General features: G+C 56.8%; 1 protein-coding gene across 1 annotated transcript; it reads right to left on the reverse strand.

Annotated features, from left to right (window-relative positions):
• Window positions 1-859: 859 nt before the first annotated feature.
• On the reverse strand, window positions 860-22,593 carry CDHR1 (cadherin related family member 1). Its single transcript, XM_014832956.3, has 17 exons — window positions 22,383-22,593; window positions 21,634-21,729; window positions 20,549-20,694; window positions 19,620-19,670; window positions 18,294-18,383; window positions 17,018-17,104; window positions 15,337-15,453; window positions 14,161-14,304; window positions 12,546-12,624; window positions 11,278-11,378; window positions 8,537-8,740; window positions 7,878-8,030; window positions 6,202-6,366; window positions 5,645-5,712; window positions 4,834-5,062; window positions 3,931-4,188; window positions 860-3,261 (listed from the first exon to the last, which is right to left on the reverse strand). The coding sequence occupies exons 1-17, from the start codon at window positions 22,435-22,437 to the stop codon at window positions 2,725-2,727; spliced, it is 2,580 nt and encodes an 859-aa protein (XP_014688442.2). The 5' UTR covers window positions 22,438-22,593; the 3' UTR covers window positions 860-2,724.
• Between the last annotated feature and the right edge of the window lie 426 nt (window positions 22,594-23,019).

Here is a 23,019-nt window from a genome sequence, read left to right on the forward strand (position 1 = left end):
TCCTCATAGCAGCGATTCTCTGCACCGGCTGTGGAGGAGGAAGGTGAGGCCCAGGGAGGCTTTGTCTCCAGCCCAAAGGCACATTTAAGTGGCAGAACCAGGATTCAGACCCAGGGCAGTCAGACTGTAAAGCACTGTGTCCGTTCATATCATGAGAAAATCTGAGCTCAGCCACAGGAAAAAACACACACTGTTCTGCAGATTTCTTGGAGTCACATCTGTGAATTGTCCACCCATTCACAGGGCCCAGGAGTGGGAGAGTCTGCCCAGTCTGTCACCCCTACCTCCCAGCTCTTTACCTTGAGGCCTAACATCATGCCCGCTTGTAGTTCAGGCCTGTCTGTCCCACTGTGACTGAGCAGGCAATCCCTTGCCCCTCCCTGCATTCCCTAATGCAGAGGAGTTGGCCTGGCCTCCCCCCTCCCAGTGCCCAGATGCTGGCCCGAGCTTCCAGCCCAGGGGTCTTTGTGACCAGTGTCCTAGAGACAGCACTGCTTCCCAGGTTTGCATGCCCATGCCAGGCTTCCCAGCTCCTGCCCTCGCCGGGCTGGGTTGGGGGCTAATTAGTTTTAGCTCCAGATCCCATTCCTCTCCTAGTAGCCCTGCCAGGGCTTCTTCTGCTCAGGAGAAAAGCCCAGTCCAGGCCCAGCTCTGCAGACGTGCTGCCGTTAGAGGCACGTGCACAGCAATTTGGACAACATTTGTCAGCCACCCACAGAGTCAGATTGGGGTGTCAAGGGATGGATCCACCCACTGAAGGAGCCAGGAGGCAGGCTGAGCTTGGGTGTGTGTCAGGAGACTGGTCTCTAGGAGTTGGCTAACACGAATGTGGGCAGGAAGCAGGAGGTCAGCTTGGGCCTTTGGTTAACAGACTTTATTTACCATTTACAAAAGAGGTTGATGGCATGCAGATCGCAAGGATGCCATATCTCCTGCGGAGGGCACTCATGGTCCAGCGCAGCGCCCCCAGGAAGCACGGACTGCAAAGTACCTGTCTGTTCGGTCTAGGCTCCGGCCTTGTGAGGGCCCACCTCTTAGTACTCCCTGGGTTGGGGACCACAGAAACCCGAGGAAGGAGCCTGCACACCAGCACATCCGAGTAAGACCTTGGAACACAGGCTCAGAAATCAGGAAAACCGCATGTGCACATCATCTCTTTTAATAAAGTCACTGATGTGTTCTAGAGGGTCGTTGACGAGTGGAGCAAAATGCCAAGGACTGTTCTGCTGCTCTCTCTGTGCACACCTCGACTTCCTTGCAAAGCCGGCTTCCTGGAGGTTCAGCAGAGCTTCTGGGCATGACCACAGAGGGCTATGTGTCTTCTCTCCAGAGGAGGTTGTCACAAGCTGACAGGTGTGTGCCCCCTGGCTAGAGGGAGATACTGAGGAGCCTGAAATGCTCAGATCAGGTCCTTCCTACAACCTGCTGTGAAGCCTCGGGCAACCACTGCTGTCTCGGGAACTTATTTTCATTATCTCTGCGAAACGGAGGCTTGGGCTGGGCGTGCTGCCCAACACTGGTCCTCTCTGATGGTGACCGGCCAGGGCCACGTGGGGCACGTGGTAGGGGAAGTGTAGGGGGGGTGAGTGAGTCAAGGGCAGTGCTGTCATCCAGCTCTGGCTGCCTGGATCCGGGGCAGCACCCACACCCGGCCCGGTGCCTCCTGGGGGTCTTGGCAGAGCAGCTGACAGGCTCCTAATACTTTTGGGAAGGGCTGCCCCCAAGACCCAGCCTGCAGAAAAATTCCTTACATCTGTGCTGCTTTGCGCTTGGTTGAAGCCCTGGTCCCTCGCCCTAGACCTGGGAGTGAGGCAGCCGGGACTCACTTTCTTCATTTTACAGATGAGGAAGAGGGTGAGCAGGGAGTTTAAACAGCCATCCAACGTCATACACATGAGCAGAAGAGCCTGATACAAATGGTCTCCCCAAATCTGAGCCCTGCGCTGGCTCCTCGAAGACTTCTGGTGGGGCGGCTCCTTAGAGAAGGGCCTAGATCCTTTTCCCAATGCCTCTGGGGCTACCACCAGGCTTCAGCTTAGACATTTCTGGGCCCAGGGAAGCCCTGGATGGGACTCTGCCCTCGCTATGTCCTGCAAGGCCCATCTTACAGCTCTGTGTCCCACGTGGGCAGAGCAGGGGCCCCCAGTCTCTGCCCGGACACCATCCTCCGTCTTCTCAGTGGCATCCAGGCACAGTCCCCAGTCGGCGTGAGTCTTCAGTGCAGCTTTGCTCTCCCCGATGCCTCTGCTCTCCTACAGCCTACAAAGCTCACTGAGCCCCAACCTTAGCCAGGACAGAACCACCTTTTCCTGCTCCTGCTCTTAGCTGGAGGAGGTTTCAGGGTAGAGGTTCTAGTTGACCTTGTCACATGTGGCCAGGGCCCTGTTCCTCAATGAAGGATGCTGAGGCCCCAGGAGGACCCGAGGGGCTGTGAGATCCGGGGTTGGTGAGTAGAAGACACATAGAAGCAGCCCCTTGTCAAGTCGTAGCCTCTGCAGAATGGAGAGCATCGTAGCTGGCTCAAGGATCTGGCTGATGGGGCAGGATTTGCCAGTTGCATCCCGCTACCAGAGAAATCCCTTGCCCAAGGTGCTGTCCAGAGCCCTGGATATGGGGGTTACATCATTGTACAAAACAGGGGTGACCCTAAGGAGCAGAGACGGGGGGCAGGGTCCAAGAGCAGAGCAGTTGGGGTGGGGAAAGAGAGGGGCCCGGGGACACACTCTAGAAGTAAGTCTTTTTATCTATATTCTTCTTCTCAAACTTCTGCCTGAGCTCAGAGACCAGAGCTGACTGGCTGGGGCTTCCCGCAGCCTGGGGTTTTGGTGACCGTCGGGGTTGCTGAGGAGTGAGCGAGCCAGAGACGGTAGGCACGGTCCAGTGGGCCGCACCCGTGCTGGGCGCAATGCTGGGGGGTGGAGGGGGAGCTGGGGCCTCCGGGGGCAGGGAGCTCCCTAGGCTGTTGTTGTTGCAGTTCTCATTGGGAGCATCCTCTTTGAGCGCGAACTTGGCCGCGGTCTTGGTCCTCCTGAACTTGAGCCACTCGATGCGGACGCTGCGGGGCGCAGGGCTGGGCCGCTTGCGGAGCACGCGCCGTACTGGCAGGACCTTGTTGGACTTGTTGCGCCAGAAGGTGGCAGTGGAGATGAGGACGGTGATGGCCACGATGACAGCCATGATGCCGGCCAGCACGCCCACGGCCTTCATGGGGTTGTCTTTGGTCTGCATGAGGAAGGCGGCCATAGGGCTTCGGGACAGCGTCTGGAAGAGAGAGTCGCCTCCTTGCAATCTCCTGCCCCTGCCTGCTCCCTGGAGGGGTCGGGAGCTCCCTTAAGCCTGATGGTTTTTAAACTTTCTGGGGTCACCATCCCCCAGCTGACCCCAGATGAGCACGATGGGCTCCATTCCAGAAAAAAATGCACACAGAGGAAATACAATGCACGTGGCTCTCCAGAAAAACGCACACAGCAAGAGTGCGATGCAAGCAAGCACGTTGGGATTACGAACTCCTGTGTTAGCTGAACTCTGCTCTTGAGAGAGTAGGACATTGCTTACCTTTGATTGTGGGGGGCCACGTCTGCCCAAAGGTCTCAGGGACCCCTTAAGTGATGACTTTCGGGCAGACATTGAGCTGAGAACTATGCATAACAGCTTTACTTCTTCCTGTCAATGCCCATGTGAAGGAGGCATCATTATTCCAAGTTTACAGGAAGGGACGTGGAGTCCCAGCAAAGTCTCATCGTTAATGAGTGATGAAACCAGGATTTCAACCCGATTCCAAAGCCCTAAGTTTGACAGCCCAGGCAGCCTTTGCCAGCAGTGAGCATCTTTCGGAAGATGGCTGGTGAGGGTCTCTCTCCCTCTGGCCATGCTGCAGCGAGGTCTGGGCTGGCCCTCCGGCCCTCTTCCCAACCCGGGCTTCGTACCCACCTCTGTGTCCGTGATGTCAATCTTGAGTAAGGCCGTGGTGCTGAAGGAGGGGGAGCCGCGGTCCTTGGCCTGCACCTCCAGGGACCATGTGCAGTCCCCGTTGGGCATGATGTTGTGCAGGGCGTCCAGGGAGCGGATGGAGTTCTTGAGCCAGATCTCTCCCGTGTGCGCATCAATGTCGAACACGTTGACCGGCTCCACGTGAGTGATGGAATAGTCCACCAGGTTGTTGGGCTCCTCTGCGTCCTGGTCTGTGGCCTGTGCACAGGAGGGACAGGCAGCGCTGGGCTTTAAGCATGATACTTGTGTACCCTGCCTAGACCAGTGGGTCATATGTTGGCTTGCTGGGTTGATGGGGGAGGGTTCTAATCCTGTTTTGCGTGGACTAGAGTTGAGGAAGGAACTGAATGAGCCACAGTCTATGCTAGGCCCTCTAGTATGTTATGCCATTCGACTCTCAGAACAAGTCGAGGCAGTAGGTATTGTGAAAAAACAGAAGCGTGGATGCTGGGTGACTCATCTAAGGACAGGTAGAAGGAAGGGAACCGGGATTCAAAGTCAAGTTGGTTGGGTTTCAGAGCCCATGCTTTGTCCACACTGGAAGACAGGACAGTGCAGTGGGAGGGCACTGCTCTCCCGAAGCTGGCACACTCCCTGCGTGAACCAAGGCAAGCCACTTAACCTGTCTGGATCTCAATTTCATTATTTGTAAAGTGGCAATAATATTTTCTTTCTCAGGGGTTATTTCCGAGTTGAGATGGGAATAAATAACGTACCTTAAAGTCCCTTGCCTATAGTGGGAATCCAATAAATCTTAATTTAAAATCAATTTTTATGCCACAGTCCCTCTGGCAACTGCTGGAACAAGACTGTGAGGGGAGCTCGGTTGCCTCTGAAGCCCACCTCAATTTTCACCGGGGTCCCCAGCACCATCGTCTTCTCCTGGAAGTTCTTTCCAAACTGGGGGTAGTGGTCGTTGACATCCAGCAGAGTGACGAACACCTCGGCCAGGCTGGACCTGCCCTCCATGTCCTCTGCCTTCACGTAGAAGTTGTACCTGGCGGTGGCCTCAGCATCCAGGCTGGCCCAGGGCTGGGTGTAGATGATCCCAGTGGATGGGTGGATCAGGAAGCTGCCGGGCACAGAGGGTGCAGGCATGGGCGTGCGCAGCACACACACGTGCACACGTGTGAGCACACACACACTGATGCACTTCTGTAGCGATGAGCTGCCTCTGGGAAGCAACAGTATCGCATTCCGCAGCTCCTCCAAGGTGTCCCACCTGCCCCACGCTCCAGCCCATCCATCGAAATGGAACTGACCGGAGTCCCAGCCTTTCCCTTTCCTCCCACAGCCAGCCCCTGCCTAGTCCCACACTGCTTGCCTGGCTCCAGGCCCTGAGGACTACCCTTCTTCTCTGAGACTCCCAGCACCTCACCGCCTATGTCGCCCAGCTCTGCCTCAGGCTTCCCTGCTGCCCTCTACTCTGGGCTCATGCTGGCCTCCACTCCTCCCCCATGTTGCCCTCCACTCCTCACCTCCTGCTGCCCCACTCCTCCCCTCCTGCTGCCTCCACTCCTCCCCCATGTTGCCCTCCCCAACCTAGGCTCCTAATCCTTTCCAGGTTCCCCCTGTCCTCAGCACAGAGCCCCTCGGCCCTCAGCCTCCCAAGTCCCTTGCCCGAGGCCCTGTCCAGGATTCTGGATCTACTTACAGGTCTGCCCCTGACCCATAGATGGCGTATTTGACTTCACCCCAGGGGCCTGTGTCTGGATCCACTGCCTGAAAGAGAGAAAGCTCCCAGTGGCCTGGGCCCCTTTGTCAGGGCACACTGGCAGCTCACATGTCTGAGGGCTGCTTTAGTAGCAAAACAAGGGGACTTGGGGTTGTCCCCGCTGGGGAGAAACTGCTCTGGAGGCCTGCTCTGGAGCCCTGGTTTTCTACCCAGGATGTCTCAAGTGTTGGAGGAACCAAAAGGTTTGCTCCTAGAAGGTCTTTACTCCCCCTTTGTCAGTGAGAAAGGAAAAGGAGCTGAGTCCTGTGCCCTGAGCTCGGGGATTGTGCCCGTGTCCTCCTTATCGTCCTGTGAAGTGTCGTTATCCCAATTGTACAGAAGAAAAAACTGAGGCTTGGAGAGGCAAGGAGCTCGTCCAAGGACACAGCTACTGAGTGTGGGCTTTGAGGTTCAAACTGGAGCCCAGGTTTGCCTGATGTCCAGCATTAGGCCCCGCTCAGCAGGGCTCTCAACCCCACCCCTAGTCCCCAACCCACTGTGACGGCCACCACGTTGGAGCCCCCGGGGGCATTCTCAGGGATCCTCGCGATGTAGTAGTGGGAGGTGAACTTGGGGACGTTGTCGTTGGTGTCCAGGAGCTGGATCACCACATCCGCCGTGGAGCTGAACTTCTCCGGGGTGTTCACCTCAATGGCCAGGAGCTGGGGAAGGAAGGAGAACGAGGACTGTCCGGTGGCAGTCCCCTGGCAGAGAGCCTCTGCTTCCTGTCTCAGCGCGGGTGTGGCCCCGCCTGCCTCGTCCCCTGTTCTTACTCTCAGCCGCCAGCCAGCTAGTCCTCCCGCCACTGCGAGGGCGCCCGTAAGGCCCACATCCTTCCCCCGCTGACCCGCAGTGCCCGCTTTCTTAGAGTTTCCATTTGTATTTCAGCCAATTTCTTTTGTTCCGCTGATTTGCATATTCCTTTTCAGTTCCAATTTTTTAAATTATTTTGTTTCATAAAATAATTTAATATTTGTTAGAGCAGGTTCCTGCCTCATATTCTTTTTTCTGAATTTTCCTATTCTTATAGGTTTATTTCTCCAGATAAAAACCAGGGCAATGGTGTCAAGCCCCTCACCACCTCCCTAAAGGGTATTCTAGGTACGACCTCACTGAGATGGCACTGGATTCTGTATTAACTTAAGGAGAATTTGCATTTTTTTTCACAACGTGAGCCTTTACGTTTCTTTCCTTTTTTACGTCCCTTTGTTCAATTTTTGCATTTTTTGTCACTTAGATGCTGCATATTTCTTGTTATCGTTAATTCTCAGGACTTTTATCTTTTAGTTTTTGTTATAGAAGAGAACTTTTTATTCCATTATTCTCATTGGTATTTTTCGTATGTAGGAAAACAACGGGATCTTGTGTATTAACTTTGTAACCAATCGTCAGCAGCTTTGCTGGGTGGCTGACAGTTTTTTGATCATTTCTCTTAGATTTTTCTAAGCGAACAACCACATCACTTACAAATGACGATAATTTTGTCTCTTCCTTTTTAATACCTGTACTTCTTATTTCCTTTCTTTATCCAGGAAAAACATTTTTCCAGGAATGGTGTTAAATTACGGTGGTAAAAGAAGGCATCCACATTCTGCTCCCAACTTCACCGAATTCTTCCAGAATTTCACTTTTAAGCATGATGCTGGCAATCAGTGTGTAAGCATGTATAATTAATAATAATTTAAATAATATCAATAAGTATTTATTTTTCCTTTTTATTGCTATGTATTATGTATATGTTTATGTATAAATGCATTACTTCTAAATGTTTATAATTTTGAATAATTACAAATACAAAGGAGTATTTTTTTCATCTTCTGCTGAAGTTTTGATCAGAATAGATGACACATCAAATGCATAGAGAAAAACGTCTCTCTTGACAATTGCCCCGTTTTCCTCTCTCCGTCTATTCTCACGGCACACTCTATTGGTCGCTTCCCTTTGAAGCCCCTTGCCTTCCTGGGGACAATAGTGGTTTAGCAGGTGCAGCTCAGTGAGGCCATGTGAGCAGGTGACAACTCTTGGATTGCTCTTCTTGTCCCTGCCCCACCGGCACCCCCATTAGCAGGAGGGGCAGAGGGACTGAGAAGAAAAGGGCAGCGAGGGACAAGCGAGCCCTCAGGAAGGAATCCAGGGGCTGCCAGGAGCTCTTGGGACCCCCTCCCCCACCTACCTTGAAGGTTAGCACTTTGGACTTCTCAAAGTCGATGGCGGCCGAGTTCTCCACAATGATGGTGACCTGGGCTTCGTTCAGGACTGTCTGTGGGACCACGCGGAAGATGCCCCCGGGGCCCACTAGCCGCAGGTTGAATTTGGCATTGGCTCCCTGGGCAATAGAATTTGGAGCGAGGAGACAAGGAAGGTGAATGAGAATAGAAACTCGTTATATAGTCGTGGTAAGCGAGGAGCTGTCACACGCCTGAACCCTGGGAGGGCAGTATTACCACTTCCTTCTACAGGGGAGGCGATCAAGGATCGGGGGATTTAGTGGACTATGAGGACTAAGCAGGGTAACAAGCGCATAAGGCCTGGCCCTGTGCCAGGCAGAGGGGGGGTCACAAGACACATTCACAAACGCCCGGTTGGCGGGTCAGAGGCAGATGCGTTTTTGACCAGCTTTACTCCTTAATGGATCGTGAAGGTCTTTAGGCCAAACAGATCAGCTTTGATTACTCCTCTCCCACCTCCCCCTGGTGACACCCTCTCATTTCATTCATTTTGTGACCCACCAGCCCCTGCGGCGAACACAGTGAAGGCTGATGCAGACTCGGCTTGGGGCCCCAGGCCTCGTGCAGTTTTCGGGAGGACGGGCCGGAGGGCGGGATCACGCACCTGGTCCGAGTCATTGACAGTGATCTTGAGGCCCCGCAGGATCTCCCCCTGCGGCGGATGCTCATACATAGACAGTTCAAATCTGTTCTGGGGTCCATTCTCTCCGTAGAAGGTCGGCGGGTGGTTGTTGAGGTCCACGATCCTGACGGTGACCGAGACCATGGCCTGGGCAGCTGGGCTCCCTGCCAAGCTGACCTCAGTCACCTGGGGCAGGGACAGGTGGCTGTGGCTGTGTGGCAGGCTGACTCCAAGATGGCCCCAATGAGCCCCACCTCCTGTGCACTCTCCTCTCCTTAAGCGTGGCCTGGCCTAGCGACTTGCGTCTGACTGGTAGAATGTGGCAAAGATGAGATGAGATTACAAGGGATCGTGACTCCTGTCTTCTAGCGGATTCTCTCTTTTGCCGGCTTTGATGAAGCAAGCAGCTAGCTTGGAGAGGCCCATGTTTCAAGGAGCTAACGGTCACCTCTAAGCCAACGGCCCACGAGGAATTAATCCCTGCCAATGACCACGTGAGTTTGGCAGCTGATCCTTCCCCAGTCAGGCCCTTAGATGAGAACCCAGTCCTGGCTGACAATTTGATGGCAGCCGCATAAGAGACCTTGAGACAGAGGACCCAGCCAAGCTGAGCCTGGACTCCTGACCCACAGAAACTTTGTGTTGTTTTAAGCCACTAAGTTTGGGGTAAGGTGTTACAACAGCCGTAGGAAACGAATACAGTGCTGTTACTAACCTTATTTCACAGAAGAGGCACAGAGGGGTGAGGCAGCCCCCTGGGGTCACATGGCTAGTGAGTGGCACAGCTGGGACAGGAAGAACTCCGGTGTGTCCTATTCATTAGCCAGTACTCTCCCCACCTCACTGCACTGCTCCCTCTTTGCAGCCAGACATGGGTTCAAACCCTAGCCCTGAGACATTCTGTCCTTGTGTCCATGTGGCCAGGGAGGGGAGGTGTGGAGCCACAGCAACAGATAACAAATACAGGCTGCAAAGGCAGGGCCGGGAGTTCACCAGCACCTCGTGAACCACGTGACAAGCATTATGTGAGCCCCTCCACAGGCCTCCATCCACTTACTCCAGAAGCACGCTCTGGTCTTACCTGTCCCTAAATTGCCCTCCCTGGACTCCACTCCATCACACCCTAGCTGCTCCCCAGCTTTCCCTCCTCAGAAGCCCACACCTGCTGTCTGCATGTCCTATTTCCCACGCAAGTACTTCATGCTGACTTCCACACTGTGCCCGCACCACCCCTCTTCCACCTTCCCAAGTGCTCTGTTCCCTGAGCTGATGTGACCCTGCTCTCGGCAGGTCCCCTGCGACCTCTCTGATCTCTCCTTCACCTGTCCCCCACCATCCCTGCCTCCTCACTCCTAGCCTCAATGCTCCTACAGCTGTGCTCTTGGCCAGTGGCTGCTCTCTCCCCACAGCCATCTCTGGGGCATCTTGTTCCCTCCCATTCTTCCATAGCTACCTGTATGCTTGCACTCTCTCCCTTGAATTCTAAGCCTGTAGCCCAAATTTGGGTGACTCAACTTGAATGTCCCTGATGCACCCAATTCATCAAGTCCATCCCACTGAACTGGGCTCCTCTCCTGTGTTCCTGATGGCACGGTTCCAGCCTGGACTTCACCCATCCCTCTGCTTTCCCTCACCCTCATGGCTACGATCTATGGAGTCAGCGTCCTTCATAGTTTGCAATTTGTCCACTTCTGCCATTCCACCTCTCCTCATCCTCACGGGCCCTCTTTATCCATCCCTTGGCTGATGGCTCTGTCTCCCTACCTCTTGTTCAGTTCCCACCAGACCCTAGTAGGGACCAGTGTTCTCAAATGCCAGGCTGGCACTTGTGCCAGAATCATTTTGGAGCTCAGAGTATGCAGAGTCCTGGGTTTACCCCAGATGCACTAAATTCCCATTCCCAGGAGGGCGTCCTAGAAATCTTTGTTTGCCAAACTCTAAATCTGAGAACCCCACTGGTCGAGCAAGCAGCCAGAGTGAGCTTTTTAACAAGACTCTTATCCTGTTCACAACCTTCCAGTGGCTCTTTACTGCTCTCGGGCAGGACTAGCTACAAAATTTGCAGGCATAGTGAAAAATGAAAATGTGGGGCCCCTGGTTAAAGAATTATTAAGAATTTCAAGCAAGAGCAGAGCAGTAAGCTCAGCATGAGACCCTTCTCATCGCAGTCCTTGTGTAATGACAAAGGTCACATTCCCACAAGGCTGGCCTTGCCCCAGGGAAAAACCCATACCTCATATTCAAGGCCTTCACTCCTCTGGCCCAAGCATGGGGTCCAGCCGTCTGTCCTTCTACATGCTGTCTGTACACTCTTTGCTCCGGTCTCACTTGACTCCTTCTTGCACGCCCAGTACATCACATGTTCTCGCCTCCAGCCTTGGCTCATTGCCTCTACTCTGCCCCCACCCCAACCAGAGCTCCCCTCCACCAGTCTCCACCTGTTGGGTCCTACCCATGCTCAAGGCGTTGCTGCTTCAGTCCCCCCTCCTCCTGCCTTGTCACAACTCTCTGCTTGTGAATCCATGGCTCCTCTGCCCAGGGGCTTTGTGTCTATCAGCTGCAGCCTTCACACAGGTTGCCTGATGCAGGTGCTCCTTGGAGCACCATCAAGCTCTCTCCCCAGACCGTATGCCCGGGCGGGTGAGGGAGGTGGCCTGGGACTCATCACCTTTGGAATCTTCCAGGACCCTAAGGTGGAAAAGGCCGAGCTAGAAGGAGGGTACCTGTACATGCAGCTCATACACCTCTCTCCGGAGCTGGGCGGGGCTCTGCGTGACAAAGATGACTCCAGACGTCTCATTAATTTCAAAGGCTCCATCACTCCCTGTCACAGAGGAGAGATGTGCCAGGAAACTGAGTCTCAGGGGGCTAAGGGACTTGTCTAAGGTTACACGTTAAGACGGAGCTGGCACTTGGACTCACTTCTGTCCCAGCTTCCATAGTACTTTGTTTCTCTTACGCATTGTGTGTGTGTGTGTGTGTGTGTGTGTGCACGCGCATGTGCGTGTGATGGAAAGAGAAAGGGAGAAAGAAAGAGATACAGAGCGAAAGAGATAAGGAAGGAGAGAGGGAGAAGAAGAGAAGGGGAGAGAGGGAGGGGAGAGCCAGGAGAGAGGGAGAGGAGAGAGACTGGACGGGGAGGTGAGAAGAGAGGAGGGCGATGGGTGGGGTGGGTGCTTGGTGACTGTGTGAAGGTTTGCAGGGGTGCTGGGGAGGGAGGGCAGCTGAGGGTCTCTGTGCCTGGGGAAAGGAGCCTGCATGTGACAGTGGGCATGTCCGGGTGTGTGTGAGCGCTGGAGGGCGGGGTGCACGGGGCACGTCCTAGGGACAGGGTCAGGGGAGGCTGTGGTGTCTGAGTGAGAGCATACAGACATGTGCATAAGGGGCCTGACCCTGTGAGGACCGGCTACTGAGGGCTGCAGAGCCCACCCCAGGGCCAGCTCCACCTGCTCAGTGGCTGCCCAGTTGTGGAAAGAGCACAGACCTGGACTGCAGACTTATGTTCAAGCTCAGTGGGGACTTGGGATCCCCCTTTAGCTTCTCTGAGCCTCAGTTTTTTCATCCATATATGGGGCTGGCACTGGGGAAGTGTTATAGTATCATTACATTTAATTCATTTAATTCAACTACATGCTCTGGGCCAAAAGATTTTAAAAAATAAGAAAAAAACATAGCAATTTCAAGAATGTAAAAAATGTTGCCACCCTTTCTCACCAATGAGCCCATGCCCAGGGTGCAGGGAACATGAATCTGTGCCACTGTGTGGCTCTCAGGACCCCCACCAATGCTTCTCTCCCTGTAGCTGGACATGGTGATAAGCCAGGGCTGGAGCACATGCCCAGGGAGACTTACTGCCTCCTGGAGGGACCCAGCCTCTCCTCTCCATACGTCTTGTCTTTCTGGCCCACAGATGAGGGGCTGGGACCCAGGGGGGCTGGGCACTCTGCTCTGGTCAGCAATGGGCCTGTCCCCAGAGCTGCCCCAGACTCACCATTCACGAGGCTGTAGACCAGGCGGTTGGGTCTGCCCCGATCTCCGTCTATGGCGACCACCGTCAGGACCTCCGAGCCCTGGGAACAGGAGTTGCTGCCTGAGGCCCATGGGTGATGCTGGGGCTCTCCCCGCACCAGACACAGCCCCCATCGCAGAGGGAGGAGCCGCCCCTGCCCAAGAAGAGAGCTGGGCCTCTGCGCACCCCACCCTGCCCCGCGGGGAGCTTGCAGCACCCACTGGGCTCCCAGCGCCAGAGGGACAGCCTGGGCCCCACTGCTCCTCCTCCACCTTCCACCTACAGATGTGCCAGAGGGAGAGGTGAGCAGGTGGCAGGGGCTGGACACAGAGGGCGGGCGTCCAGTGCAAGTCCAGGAACTAGGACTTAATCCTGTGGCACGGGGTGCCAAGACGAGACAAGCCCTGCTCCACCCTGGCCTGCGGCCCCCTCTGAGCCCCCTCCTGGGGCCCTCTCCCTGGCCTTTCCATGCTCATGGCTGCTGCCTCCTCCTGCCCAGCATCTCTGCAGGACGGCCTGGCCCTGCCCCGTCCTGCGGTCCCCCCAGCGTGGAGGCAGTCCTTGCTCCCCCCAGCGTGGAGGCAGTCCTTGCTCCCTCTCTTGGTGCTCATCTCCTGCACGTGGCTGCCAGCTTCTGGAAAGGGGGTATCAGCTTCTGCAAAGGGGGCATCTTAGTTTGGGCCCAGCAGGTGAAGGGTCCTCTAAGTGTTTCATTGTTTTGTAAAGTCGGTAATCATCAGAAACCAGGAAGTGAGAATTGAGAATGCAATTCAATTCCTCAGAGAGCCCTGGAGCTGAGGAAGCTGTGGGAGCTCAGGCACCGGCCTGGTCTCTGCCCTCAGGGAGCTCTCAGTCTGGCTGGGGGGCACAAAAACACATGGGCTCCCCCAAGGAGGGGTGTGCTCACGGAGGGGTGTGGGAGCAGAGACGGGCAGCTCCCATCTGCACCAAAGACGTCAGGGGAGGCTGTGAGCTGAGAGCTCAGGGGCGTCAGGCCCACATGGTTCAGGAAGAGGATGGGGCAGAGTGGGGGGTCAAGTGCAGATTTTTGGGGGTGGGGACAGAGATGGCGCTGAGTGGGGAAGGAAACCGACGCCAGCCTTGGAGCCAGGCCTGTGTGCGATGTCTGACGAGCGTGGTGGTGGTTTGGCAGCAAACCGTGGGAGACCTACTGGTCTGAGGGGCCCCAGCCTCCAGGCATGGAGCTGTAGGAGCTGGGGGGGCACCAAGGAATCCCACCCCCCGCTACAAGGTGTAGGAAAGGCCCTACCCAAACCGAGGCCACTGGCCTCTCCTCTCGGCCCTTTGGTGGGGCTGACCTGTGCAGCTGGGCTGGGGATGTGTGCATGAGTGAAGACGTGCCCGGCACAGTGTCTCTCCACATGCACACGAGCACCTGCCTCTTCCCCCTTACACATCCCGAGGCAAAAGGACCCTGTTGTGGCTGGATCTGAGCAAGTCCAGAGCCAGCCTCCGTGTGTGGAGGACGACCCAGGGCTGAGCCCAGCTGTCCCCAGCAGGGGACCCAGGGGCAGCATGAAGGACAGGGCAGGAGGCCTCTGCAGGGGACACTGGGCCAAGGGGCGCTGCCACCCACCGGGAGCGTGTCCTCGTACACATAGCCGTAGTAGGGTGTGCCCACGAAGACGGGGGCCACGTCCTGCACGTCCTCCACATTGACTGTGACCGTGGTGGTGGCCGAGAACACCACGTCAGCCCCTCGCAGCCTGCCCCCGCCGTCCTGAGGAAGGATGGGAGAGAGAGGGCGCTTGGGCTCTGCAGTCGGACAGGCGCCGGCACTTGCTGGCCATCGTACCAGCCGCCCTCTCTGAGCTCTGCTTGCTCCTGTGTCACCTGGAGATAATTCTCCCTCACAGGAGTGTTGGGGAAATTAAATGAGATGATGTATAAAGGTCTTCAGTCGGGCCTGTATGCAGTAGGCACTCAAAAGTCTTCCTTGGGAAATAGGGTTATTTCTCTCTCCAGGGAAACCATGTCCGACTAGTGGCAGAGGAGGAGAGGGTCAGAGCCAAGTTCCCCCTCCCAGCCAGGCCCCAAGTCGCAGACACCTCTTGGGGACCTACTAAGAGCATGACTTGGGCCCACCTCTGAGCGTGTTTGATGGAGCCCACAGAGGACAGGGCAGGTGGGGCCATTCTGAGCCTCCTGGATGGCCTGTAGCCAATACTTCCTTTCCTGCGAAGGGAAACGCCAGGCCTAGAGGGATGGCTGGGGTTTCGTGCTCTCCGGAGGAGGAGCAGCCACTCTGGCTGAGCATCTGCTGACTTGCAGGTCCCACACGGTGCGATTCAGAAATATGAGGAACTTAGCTAAGCTGCAGTGGTGGGCAGACGAGGCTCAGAGAAGGTAACTGGCCACACAGAGAGGAACAGGTGGGGTGAACAAGCCTGGACAGAGAGATGGAGGTACTGGGGAGCCAGGTTTTAGGGGATGTGAGGAGTCAGGAATCTCCTGGCCATGGCCACCTGGTCCTATGGAAGGGAACCTGGCCCGTCAGTCTTGAGGGGGTATCCACCCTCTCCTAGAAGGGAAGCGGCCCCCTCCAGCCCACAGACACCAGCTCCCTGGAGGGTACGTCCATGTCTGCGCAGAGTCCGTTCAACAGAGATTCTGAGCCGGCGCACCCCATCCCGCCCCCGTCACACCTTCGCTTTGCAAACTGCCCCCACTTCATCATGGAACCTAACTTGGCTCCAACCCAGGGTCAGCCTCCCCCTAACAAAGGCTGCTCCCCAGTGTCCCTCTCCATTACCTTGGCAACCACGGTGACGAAATGGGCCCGGGCCTTCTCGTAGTCCAGGGTGGCCCCAGCCTGGAGGCGCAGCACACCGCTGTGCCGGTCCACGGCAAATTTGGTGGCATGTGTGTTCTGTAAGAGTGAGGGGTGGGCTGGGCCTTGGGAGGGGACCCGGCCAGCCCCAGGAAGGCCCACTCTGCTGACTGAAAAGGGGTCTTTACCTTCCTTTGTCACAGGAACTCCAGCCTCAGGGCTGAGGTTCAAACTTGAGGGTACTCAGCCTCTTTGGCCCCCAGGGTCCCCCTTCCTGGGGCTCTAGGCTTCCCCTCCCTCTCCCTCAGTCAAAACCAAGAAGCTCAGGCCAGCCCTGTGGCATAGTGGTTAAGTTTGTGCACACTGCTTCAGCGGCCTGGGTTCACCAGTTCAGATTCCAGGCACAGACCTACACACTGCTCATCAAGCCATGCTGTGGTGGTGGCCCACATAGAAGAAGTAGAACGCCTTACAACTAGGACATCCAACTATATACTGGGGTTTTGGAAAAAAAGGAAGATTGGCAACAGATGTTCGCTCAGGGCCAATCTTCCTCACCAAGAAAAAAAAAAAAGAATGCTTGTCTTTAAAAAAATCAAAAACCAAGCAGCTTCCTTCCAGTGGAGCCATCACTCTTCTCTCTGCTCAGCTGTGGGCTGAGCTCTGGCCTGGGGGTTTCAGCAGGTAGAATGTCAGTGGAGTGCTCTAACCTAGAGGGGCCGGGGGCTTGGAAGCTGTAGTGATGGAGGGAACCTTCAGGACCTTCAAGCCCCACCAAGCAGTGACTGCGGGCCAGTCCCAGGTGGCTTCTGGGGGCCGGCGAGGGACAAGAGAGGGCCCTCGGTCTGAGGAAGGCTTCCTGCTGTCTTGGAGCGTTACTCCTATTTATTCCTCACAACCACCCAGTGAGGATGCGCCTGTTTACACTCGAGGAACCCCAGCTGGGGAAGTTAGATAACAGGTTGAAGGCCCCACGAGGGGATTCGGTGGGGTCTCTCCAGTACCCAACGAGTCAGGGGATTTCTCCAGAACCTGTGTTTTTAGCCATTGCGCTACACTGCCTTGAAAATTGTGAGAGCACGTGATGAAATGTGAGAGCAGAGGAAATGCTACAGAAACTGCAAGCTGGTGAAGGAGGACCACTGGTTCCTGAGGAGCTGGGGTGGGGGTCGGGGGGCCATGCAGGGAGGGGCTGCGCCTTTGACGGGGGACAGGTGGACAGGGGTGGGGTGGGACGTCATTCCAAGGATTGCCTCTTCCAAGAATTGCCCCTTCTCTCTTTTTTCCTATTGACAATTCTAGGCCCAGGCAGGTTTCTTCCACCCCATTTGGGTGCCAAGTGCCAGGGCCTTCTCCTGGGGAAGGGGCTGGGGGTGCAGAGCTGAGGGTCCTGGAGATGTGGGGAGAGGGAGGCAGGCCCACTCAGAGGGAGCCAGGATGGGCCAGTCAGGGGACGGCAGCTCCTGCCGGGTCCCTCTTATGGTCCCCCTGTCCATCCCACTCCTGCGTTTACGGAGACCCACTGGGGATCTGAGGTGGCATCTCTAATGATCTTTGGGAACAGCAGAGGCACCGACAAAAGGGTTTGGTGCTGGGGGTGGGGGCCATCCAGGTGTCCCCTCTGGCCCAGGCCTCTGGTTCTGTCCTGTGTGCCCCACCTTACCTGCAGGAAGTAGGTGACGCTCCCTCCAGACCCTGTGTCCTTGTCCACCGCATGGACCTTCAAGATGCTGCTCCCGGCAGGCGTGTCCTGAGGGGTCACAGCCACGGGGGGTCAGCACACAGAATGCTTAGAGAGCCAGGGGTCCTGGGGGCCACGGGAGGTGGGGTCAGGGGAGTGAGGAGCTAAGAAGAGGTGACAAGGTGGTGAACAACCCAGGGAGCACCCGACAGAGGGAGGAGACACCCAGAGTCAGAGTGGTGCAGGAAAGAAGGGAAAGGAAAGGAGGAGAAGCCAGATGTCCTCCCCGAGGATGGCGTCAGGGAGAGAGAGAGAAAAACTGGGACCCGAGATGGATGAAGCGTTCAGAGATGGAACGAGGATGAAACGAGAGAACGGTAATCAACATGAGCATCTTCAGCATCACCGGGGATCACACACACACACACAGAGCCAGAAGAAAATGTCTTTCTCCTACGGAGTCAGCAGACATTTAAAACTTTGCGAATCCCCAGTGTTGGCGAGGGACAGGGACACGAACCCTCTCCCTCAGCCCAGGGGAAGGGCAGACAGGCCATTCTGGGAAAGCAGTCTGGCCTCGCCTCACAGGTGTTCGTGCTTCCCACCTAGTAATTCCAAACCCTGGACTGCGTCTTAAGGAAACCATGCCAATTAGAGAAAAGGAACTTGTATGTTCAGAATCTAATGTTTCTTATGGCAGCAAAAATTTGAAGCATCTTAATTATTCAAATGTAAGAGAACAGCTCAGTAAATGATGGAATATACACCCAGTGGAAGCTCTTAAAGTGAGTTACCCAAGGTTTATAATTACTGCGGAAAATGCTTATTTATAAATCAAGTGAAAAAGAGGACACCTGTGTTCACTACGCTCATGACCATGAAAAACAAAGAGAAAATAAAAACCTACAGTCACAAAATGACTAGAAGGAAACACACCAAAATTTAGCAGTGCTGTCTCAAGTTGGAGGGATGGAGAGTGATTTTTGAAACTCTTTTCTTTCCTACTTTTCTACATATTTCCCAGTTCGGCAATAAACATACATTGTGATTACAATGGGAAATGGTGAAGGAACATCCCTTTGGAATAAAAATGAATGTGTGGGGGACGGCAATGGAGGTGGGGGAGGTGCTCTCCAGCGGGTAGTAAGTGCTCCTTACTCAGACACCCGTCCCCACGGCCAGGTGAAGGGCAGCCCAGGGGGGCAGGCCATGGGCCTGGGGCGAGAGTGCCCGGCCCTGCCCAGAGCCCCTTGCTCACCTCAGGGACCTGGACGACGTAGGGCTCCTCGGTGAACCTGGGCGCCTCGTCATTGGCATCCGTCACCAGGATCACGACTTTCTCTGCCACCTGAGAGGGGTGAAGGGGACAGGGGTGGGGGCGGTGAAACCTTCTGGGTGATAAAGGGACAGTGACCTCTGATGTCCCAGGTGTGTGTCTCTGCCCATCCCTCCTCTCTCTGTCCCTCCTTTTCTCTGTCCCTTCCTCCTTCCTTCCTGCCCTCTTTTCTTCATTCATGCAACAAGTATTATTAAGCAACTTCTCAGTGCCAAGCACCGTGTTCCATCCCGGAGACAGAAGACACAGTCTGATGGTGTGCATTTTCCCGGATGGGATGGTGGCCAAGACCAGTGTATAAAAGAACAGTGGTGATACCATTCAGGGGGATAGCAGAGGCATGCCAGGCAATGAGGGCGGGGCCCCTGGGCTGCTTGATTCCAGGGGCACCGCGCACCCCGTGGCTGAGGTACATGCATCCCCGGGGGCTGTGGGTGCACAGTCCAGGAGGCCCCGAGAAGGGGCAGCCACCCCAGCCTGTGGGGGTGGACAACAGGGACAGTTCCCCGAGGGGTGGGAACTGAGCTCTGCAGCAGACTGTGGGGCGGGAGGGAAAGAGGTGGGAAGGTGTGCCAGGAAAGAGGAGCAACATGCACAAAGGTGAAGAGGAGGGAATGCACGCAGAGAGCAGAGAGCGTGAGTGGATCTACGGATGGGTGGTTGGTAGGGTGAATGCAGGAGAAAAAGTGGGCGAGGCAGGTGGCGCTCGATGGGGAGGCCCTGAATACCAGACTGAAGCTAGATTTCATCCTCAGGGCCCTGGGGACCAGCTGTTGGTGCATTTCTGAGCTGGGTCGTGGCTGGGTCTCTGATCCACAGTGATGCCTGAACTTGGGGTCAGGGAGCCTTGAGGAAGGGGAGCCCCTCGATGAGGGCTGGGGGAAAGTGGTGGCTGTGAGGAAGGAGGTGAGGGAGAAGGAGGGGTCTGCGTGCCCAGGTGTTCAGCTCGGGGGATGGGGGAAAGCCAAGAACCAGGTCGGGGGAGGCAGATGGTAAAGCAGGTTCGAGCGGGTGCTGTGGAATCTGGGTGCGGTCCAGCAGAGGCGCAGCTGGCGGATCTTGCTCTCTCCTTCCCTTCCTTCCCCACTGGGCTCCCTGGCTGCAGCCCCCTCCTGGGGGCACACTGAGGCTGATCTAGCTCCGTTCCGGCTTGGGTTTGCCTGGGAGCCCCCCAGGAGGCTGCAGGAGGAACTGTGCTCAGGCCAGGGAGCTGCCTGCTGCCGGGGGCTGGCTCGGGCGTGCACTCACCAGATTCAGGCCGTCAGAAATGCTGATGATGGCTTCAATCTCATCTTCCCTCTGCGAAGCACAAGGACCCAGTGAGCATCCAAGAACCCGAAGCACCATGAGGACCTCCGAGGCTATGGGGAGCGCCCCCACCCCAACCCCCCGGCCCAACCAAGTCCATCAGAGGAGCCCTGGGTGTTTCTAGGGAGCCCTAGAGAAGGGGGAGGCCGCCAAAAGCTGCCTCTGACCACCCTTGAGACCTTGTTTCGGGGCTTGGGACGTCAGAGGTTCCCATAAACCCAGAGAGATTGTTGAGGCGCCAACAGAAAATGCTCCCCTGCGAGAATGAGGCGAGGTGCTAACCTAGGGCACTGGAGGTCCCAGGAAGAAGGTTTTTTCCCTTTTTTTTCTTTTCCTTTTTCTCCCCCTTATCTCTCCCACTTCTCTCTCCGTATTCCACAGTCTACAGAGGTCCTGGTCTGCCGTGTCTCCAGCACTCCCCGGGACATGGTAGGACCTCAATGAGGAAGGGTGTCAGGGTTCCCAGGTCCCCGGGGGGGGGCCCAGCGAGGGGCAGCACAGTCTCTGAGACCCACCCGTTCTTTTCTCTGTCCTGGCTGCGGCTAGCGGAATCAGCTATGGACCAGAGCTGGCAGAAGTCCCTGCAGCTGAGGTCCAGTTATGTGGCCAGCCAGAGCCACCAGCCTGGTGTGGGGTCTCAAGAGGGAAATACAGACCATGCCCTGTCACCCACAGGCTCAGAAGGGTGCACACAGGTGGAGTTTTACCAAACTCAGACCTACTCTCTAAACCACTCTTTCCAACTGGATCTGTAGTCTAAATTTTGTGTGGCTTCCAGAACCTCTCCAAGGACCCCTCTGGGAGACCTTCCAGCCTACAGCGGTTTGTCAGGGCACCCCACAGGCAGTGCAGTTCGCACCTCCCCATACCTCTCTGTCCAGCTCTTCAATCAGAGTGATGTTTCCAAAATTGGGGTCAACAGAGAAGACGCTCCTAGCACTGGGGTCGAAGCTGATGTGGTAGGAGACAGGGTCTCCCTCCGGGTCTGTCCCATTCAGGGTGTACACATGAGAGCCTGAAAGGAGACAGAGAGAGGGCACCTAGAATCTGGGACTTGACTTTTCCTAAAAGTGGCAGCTGCTCAGGACCAAAGATTCGACTGTTCACACAGTGAATATGCAATTCAGCGCCAAAGGTTCCAGCCTGAGCTGAGCACTTGCTGCCAGGGCGGCTTCCTGCTCGATCCTTATTCTTCACAACTGTCAGTCAGATGTTCGTATCAGCCATTAGACTGTAATCTATAATACAGATTACAGAGGAGTTTCAGGACTGTGGGACCAAACTCTAGGCTCCCTGCCTGGTGATGACTCCTAGCCCAGGAGCCAAGACCCGGGCTCCCTGGGAATGGGGGATAAGGGAAGAGGGAGGAGCCGTCAAGGCAGGAAGGGTGACCCAGGTGCCACATCTCCCCGGTGCCCGAATTTGGTCCTCAGGGATCGTGGAGCAGGTGCTGCTTTTACACTGCATGTCCTTTTGCTCAGGGTTCCCAGCCCACAGGGGGAGGCAGAGGAGATGCAAATCTCTCTCCTCTTTGTCTCTCTCCGTCTCTCTCTGCAGATCCCAGCAAGTTGCATGTTCTTGGGCTGTTTTGAAGCCCAGAGACCTGAGGCTCTGGAAGGTAAGTACTTTTGCTCAAGGTGGCACAGTGGTCAAGAGGCCGCACTGTGGCCAAGCCGGCGCCAACCACCATCCTGGGGACTGCCGCCTGCCGCCTGGGGCTGGCCCTGTCTCTGGCCCGCCGGGGCTCCAGGACCGTCCCGGTTCAGGTCTCCATGGCAGCGGTGACCTCCTTTCCTGCACCGGCCGGGGGAATTCGGAGCGCAAACAGGGCGCCCCGCGGGAGCGCGCAGCCCGGCGCTCGGTGTCTCCACCGGCTCGGAGGAGTCACGGGTTGGTCCTTGCGCTCGGGGTCCCTCCGAAAGAATGATGGGGGGCCGGTACCAGGGCCACTCACCTACGGGAGTGTCCTCTGGAAGGCTGAACAGAGCCATGTTTCCGTTGGTGCTGCCGACCCCGTTGTCGAAGAAGTAGGGGGCAAAGTTGGCCTGGGCTGGTTAGAGAACGCGGACAGAACAGACAGACAACCGGACATGCGGAGGGACGGCTTCGCACCGGCATGGTCACGCGTCCGGCCCCACTCGTGGGCGGACGGGCGCTCCCTCCCCAACCCCGGCACAGCGACCACCGACGGGCTCGGCTGGAGAGGCGCAGAGAGGGTCGCTCCGCCACCACCCCTCGTGGGCACGGGTTGGGCTCGGGCTTGCCAGGAACAGGCACCGTCTGTCTGCGGCGCTGAGCCGCCAGGCAGCGGCCAATCTCAACCCCATTAACGAGCCGACCGGGAACCCGCGCCCAGAGAAGGGCAGTGTCCTGGCCAAGGTCACACGGGGCACGGGGACACCCTCCCATGCGCCGCGCGGCCATCAAAGCGGCCCCCACACCTCCCGCCCTGCTTCTGAAGAAGTGGAGGGCAGCGAGGGTCCTGGTCCCAAATCCCGGAGCTCCGGAGAACCGGCCTCAGGAGACGCTCCGGGAGCGCCCCTCTTCCAGTGGCGACTGGAAGAAACGCCCCCTGCCCTTCCTCCGCCACATCCCCATCCCTTCCTTCTCCCCCATCCCGAGTCCCATTCTGGAAGTGAACGGTCCAGAACTGTCTCTGGATTCCCCCGTGGAGCGCGGGCGCCTGCCCTCGCCCCCACTCACCCAGGCAGAGGAACAGCAGCTCCAGGGCCGGGGCGGCCCACCGGCCGCGCCTCATGTCTCCGCGAGCGGGTGGTGTAGTCGGCCGGGCGCAGGAGCGCGGAGCATCCCTGGGCGAGGAGGGCAGCGACGACAGCGGGGGCGGCGGCGGGAGGGGCGCGGGCGGGAGCGCTGGGTGGCGCGAGGGCGCTAAGCCGATGACACTGCTCTCGGATCTGCGCAGCTGGAGCGCCCGCCGGCCGCCTGAGGAGACCAATTAGCGGGAGCTGAGCCGAGGGGCCCGGCTCCCAGCAGCGGGAGGGGGTGGCCGTGACGGGGAGACCCTCTCTCCCACCACGCCCCCTTCGCCCAGGTGTGGGGCGCAGGAGCCAGGGGACCCCAGGTCCGCAGTTGGGAGCCCTGCGCAGAGAGCGAAGTGCCTTGCCCCTGGTGGCCCTGAGCCTCGCACTGGAAAAGTGGGGTTTCTCAGTGTCTCCAAGTTCTGGAAGGACTGGGCTCTGCCGGAGTTTTCCCTTTTTCTGAACTTCCTTTGTGACTTTCAGGGATTTGCCGCCCTCTCTGAGCCTGAGCACTGCAGACTGTGGAACAGGCCGGCCTCAGCCTGGAGGGATCCCTCCTTCTGGTCTCCAGGAGAAATGAG

Source organism: Equus asinus, chromosome 2 (assembly GCF_041296235.1).
Source record: "Equus asinus isolate D_3611 breed Donkey chromosome 2, EquAss-T2T_v2, whole genome shotgun sequence".
In the NCBI taxonomy this organism is placed as follows: domain Eukaryota; kingdom Metazoa; phylum Chordata; class Mammalia; order Perissodactyla; family Equidae; genus Equus; species Equus asinus.

Bases quoted from the DNA above. Each gene is read 5' to 3' on its own strand.
- CDHR1 (XM_014832956.3), bottom strand. From the start codon at position 22,437: ATGAGGCGCGGCCGGTGGGCCGCCCCGGCCCTGGAGCTGCTGTTCCTC. The intron at 21,730-22,382 runs GTGAGTGGGGGC...TTCTCTAACCAG, and splicing joins GCTGCTGTTCCTCTGCCTGG to CCCAGGCCAACTTTGCCCCC. The intron at 15,454-17,017 runs GTAAGGTGGGGC...TCACTCTTACAG, and splicing joins GCGTCACCTACTTCCTGCAG to AACACACATGCCACCAAATT.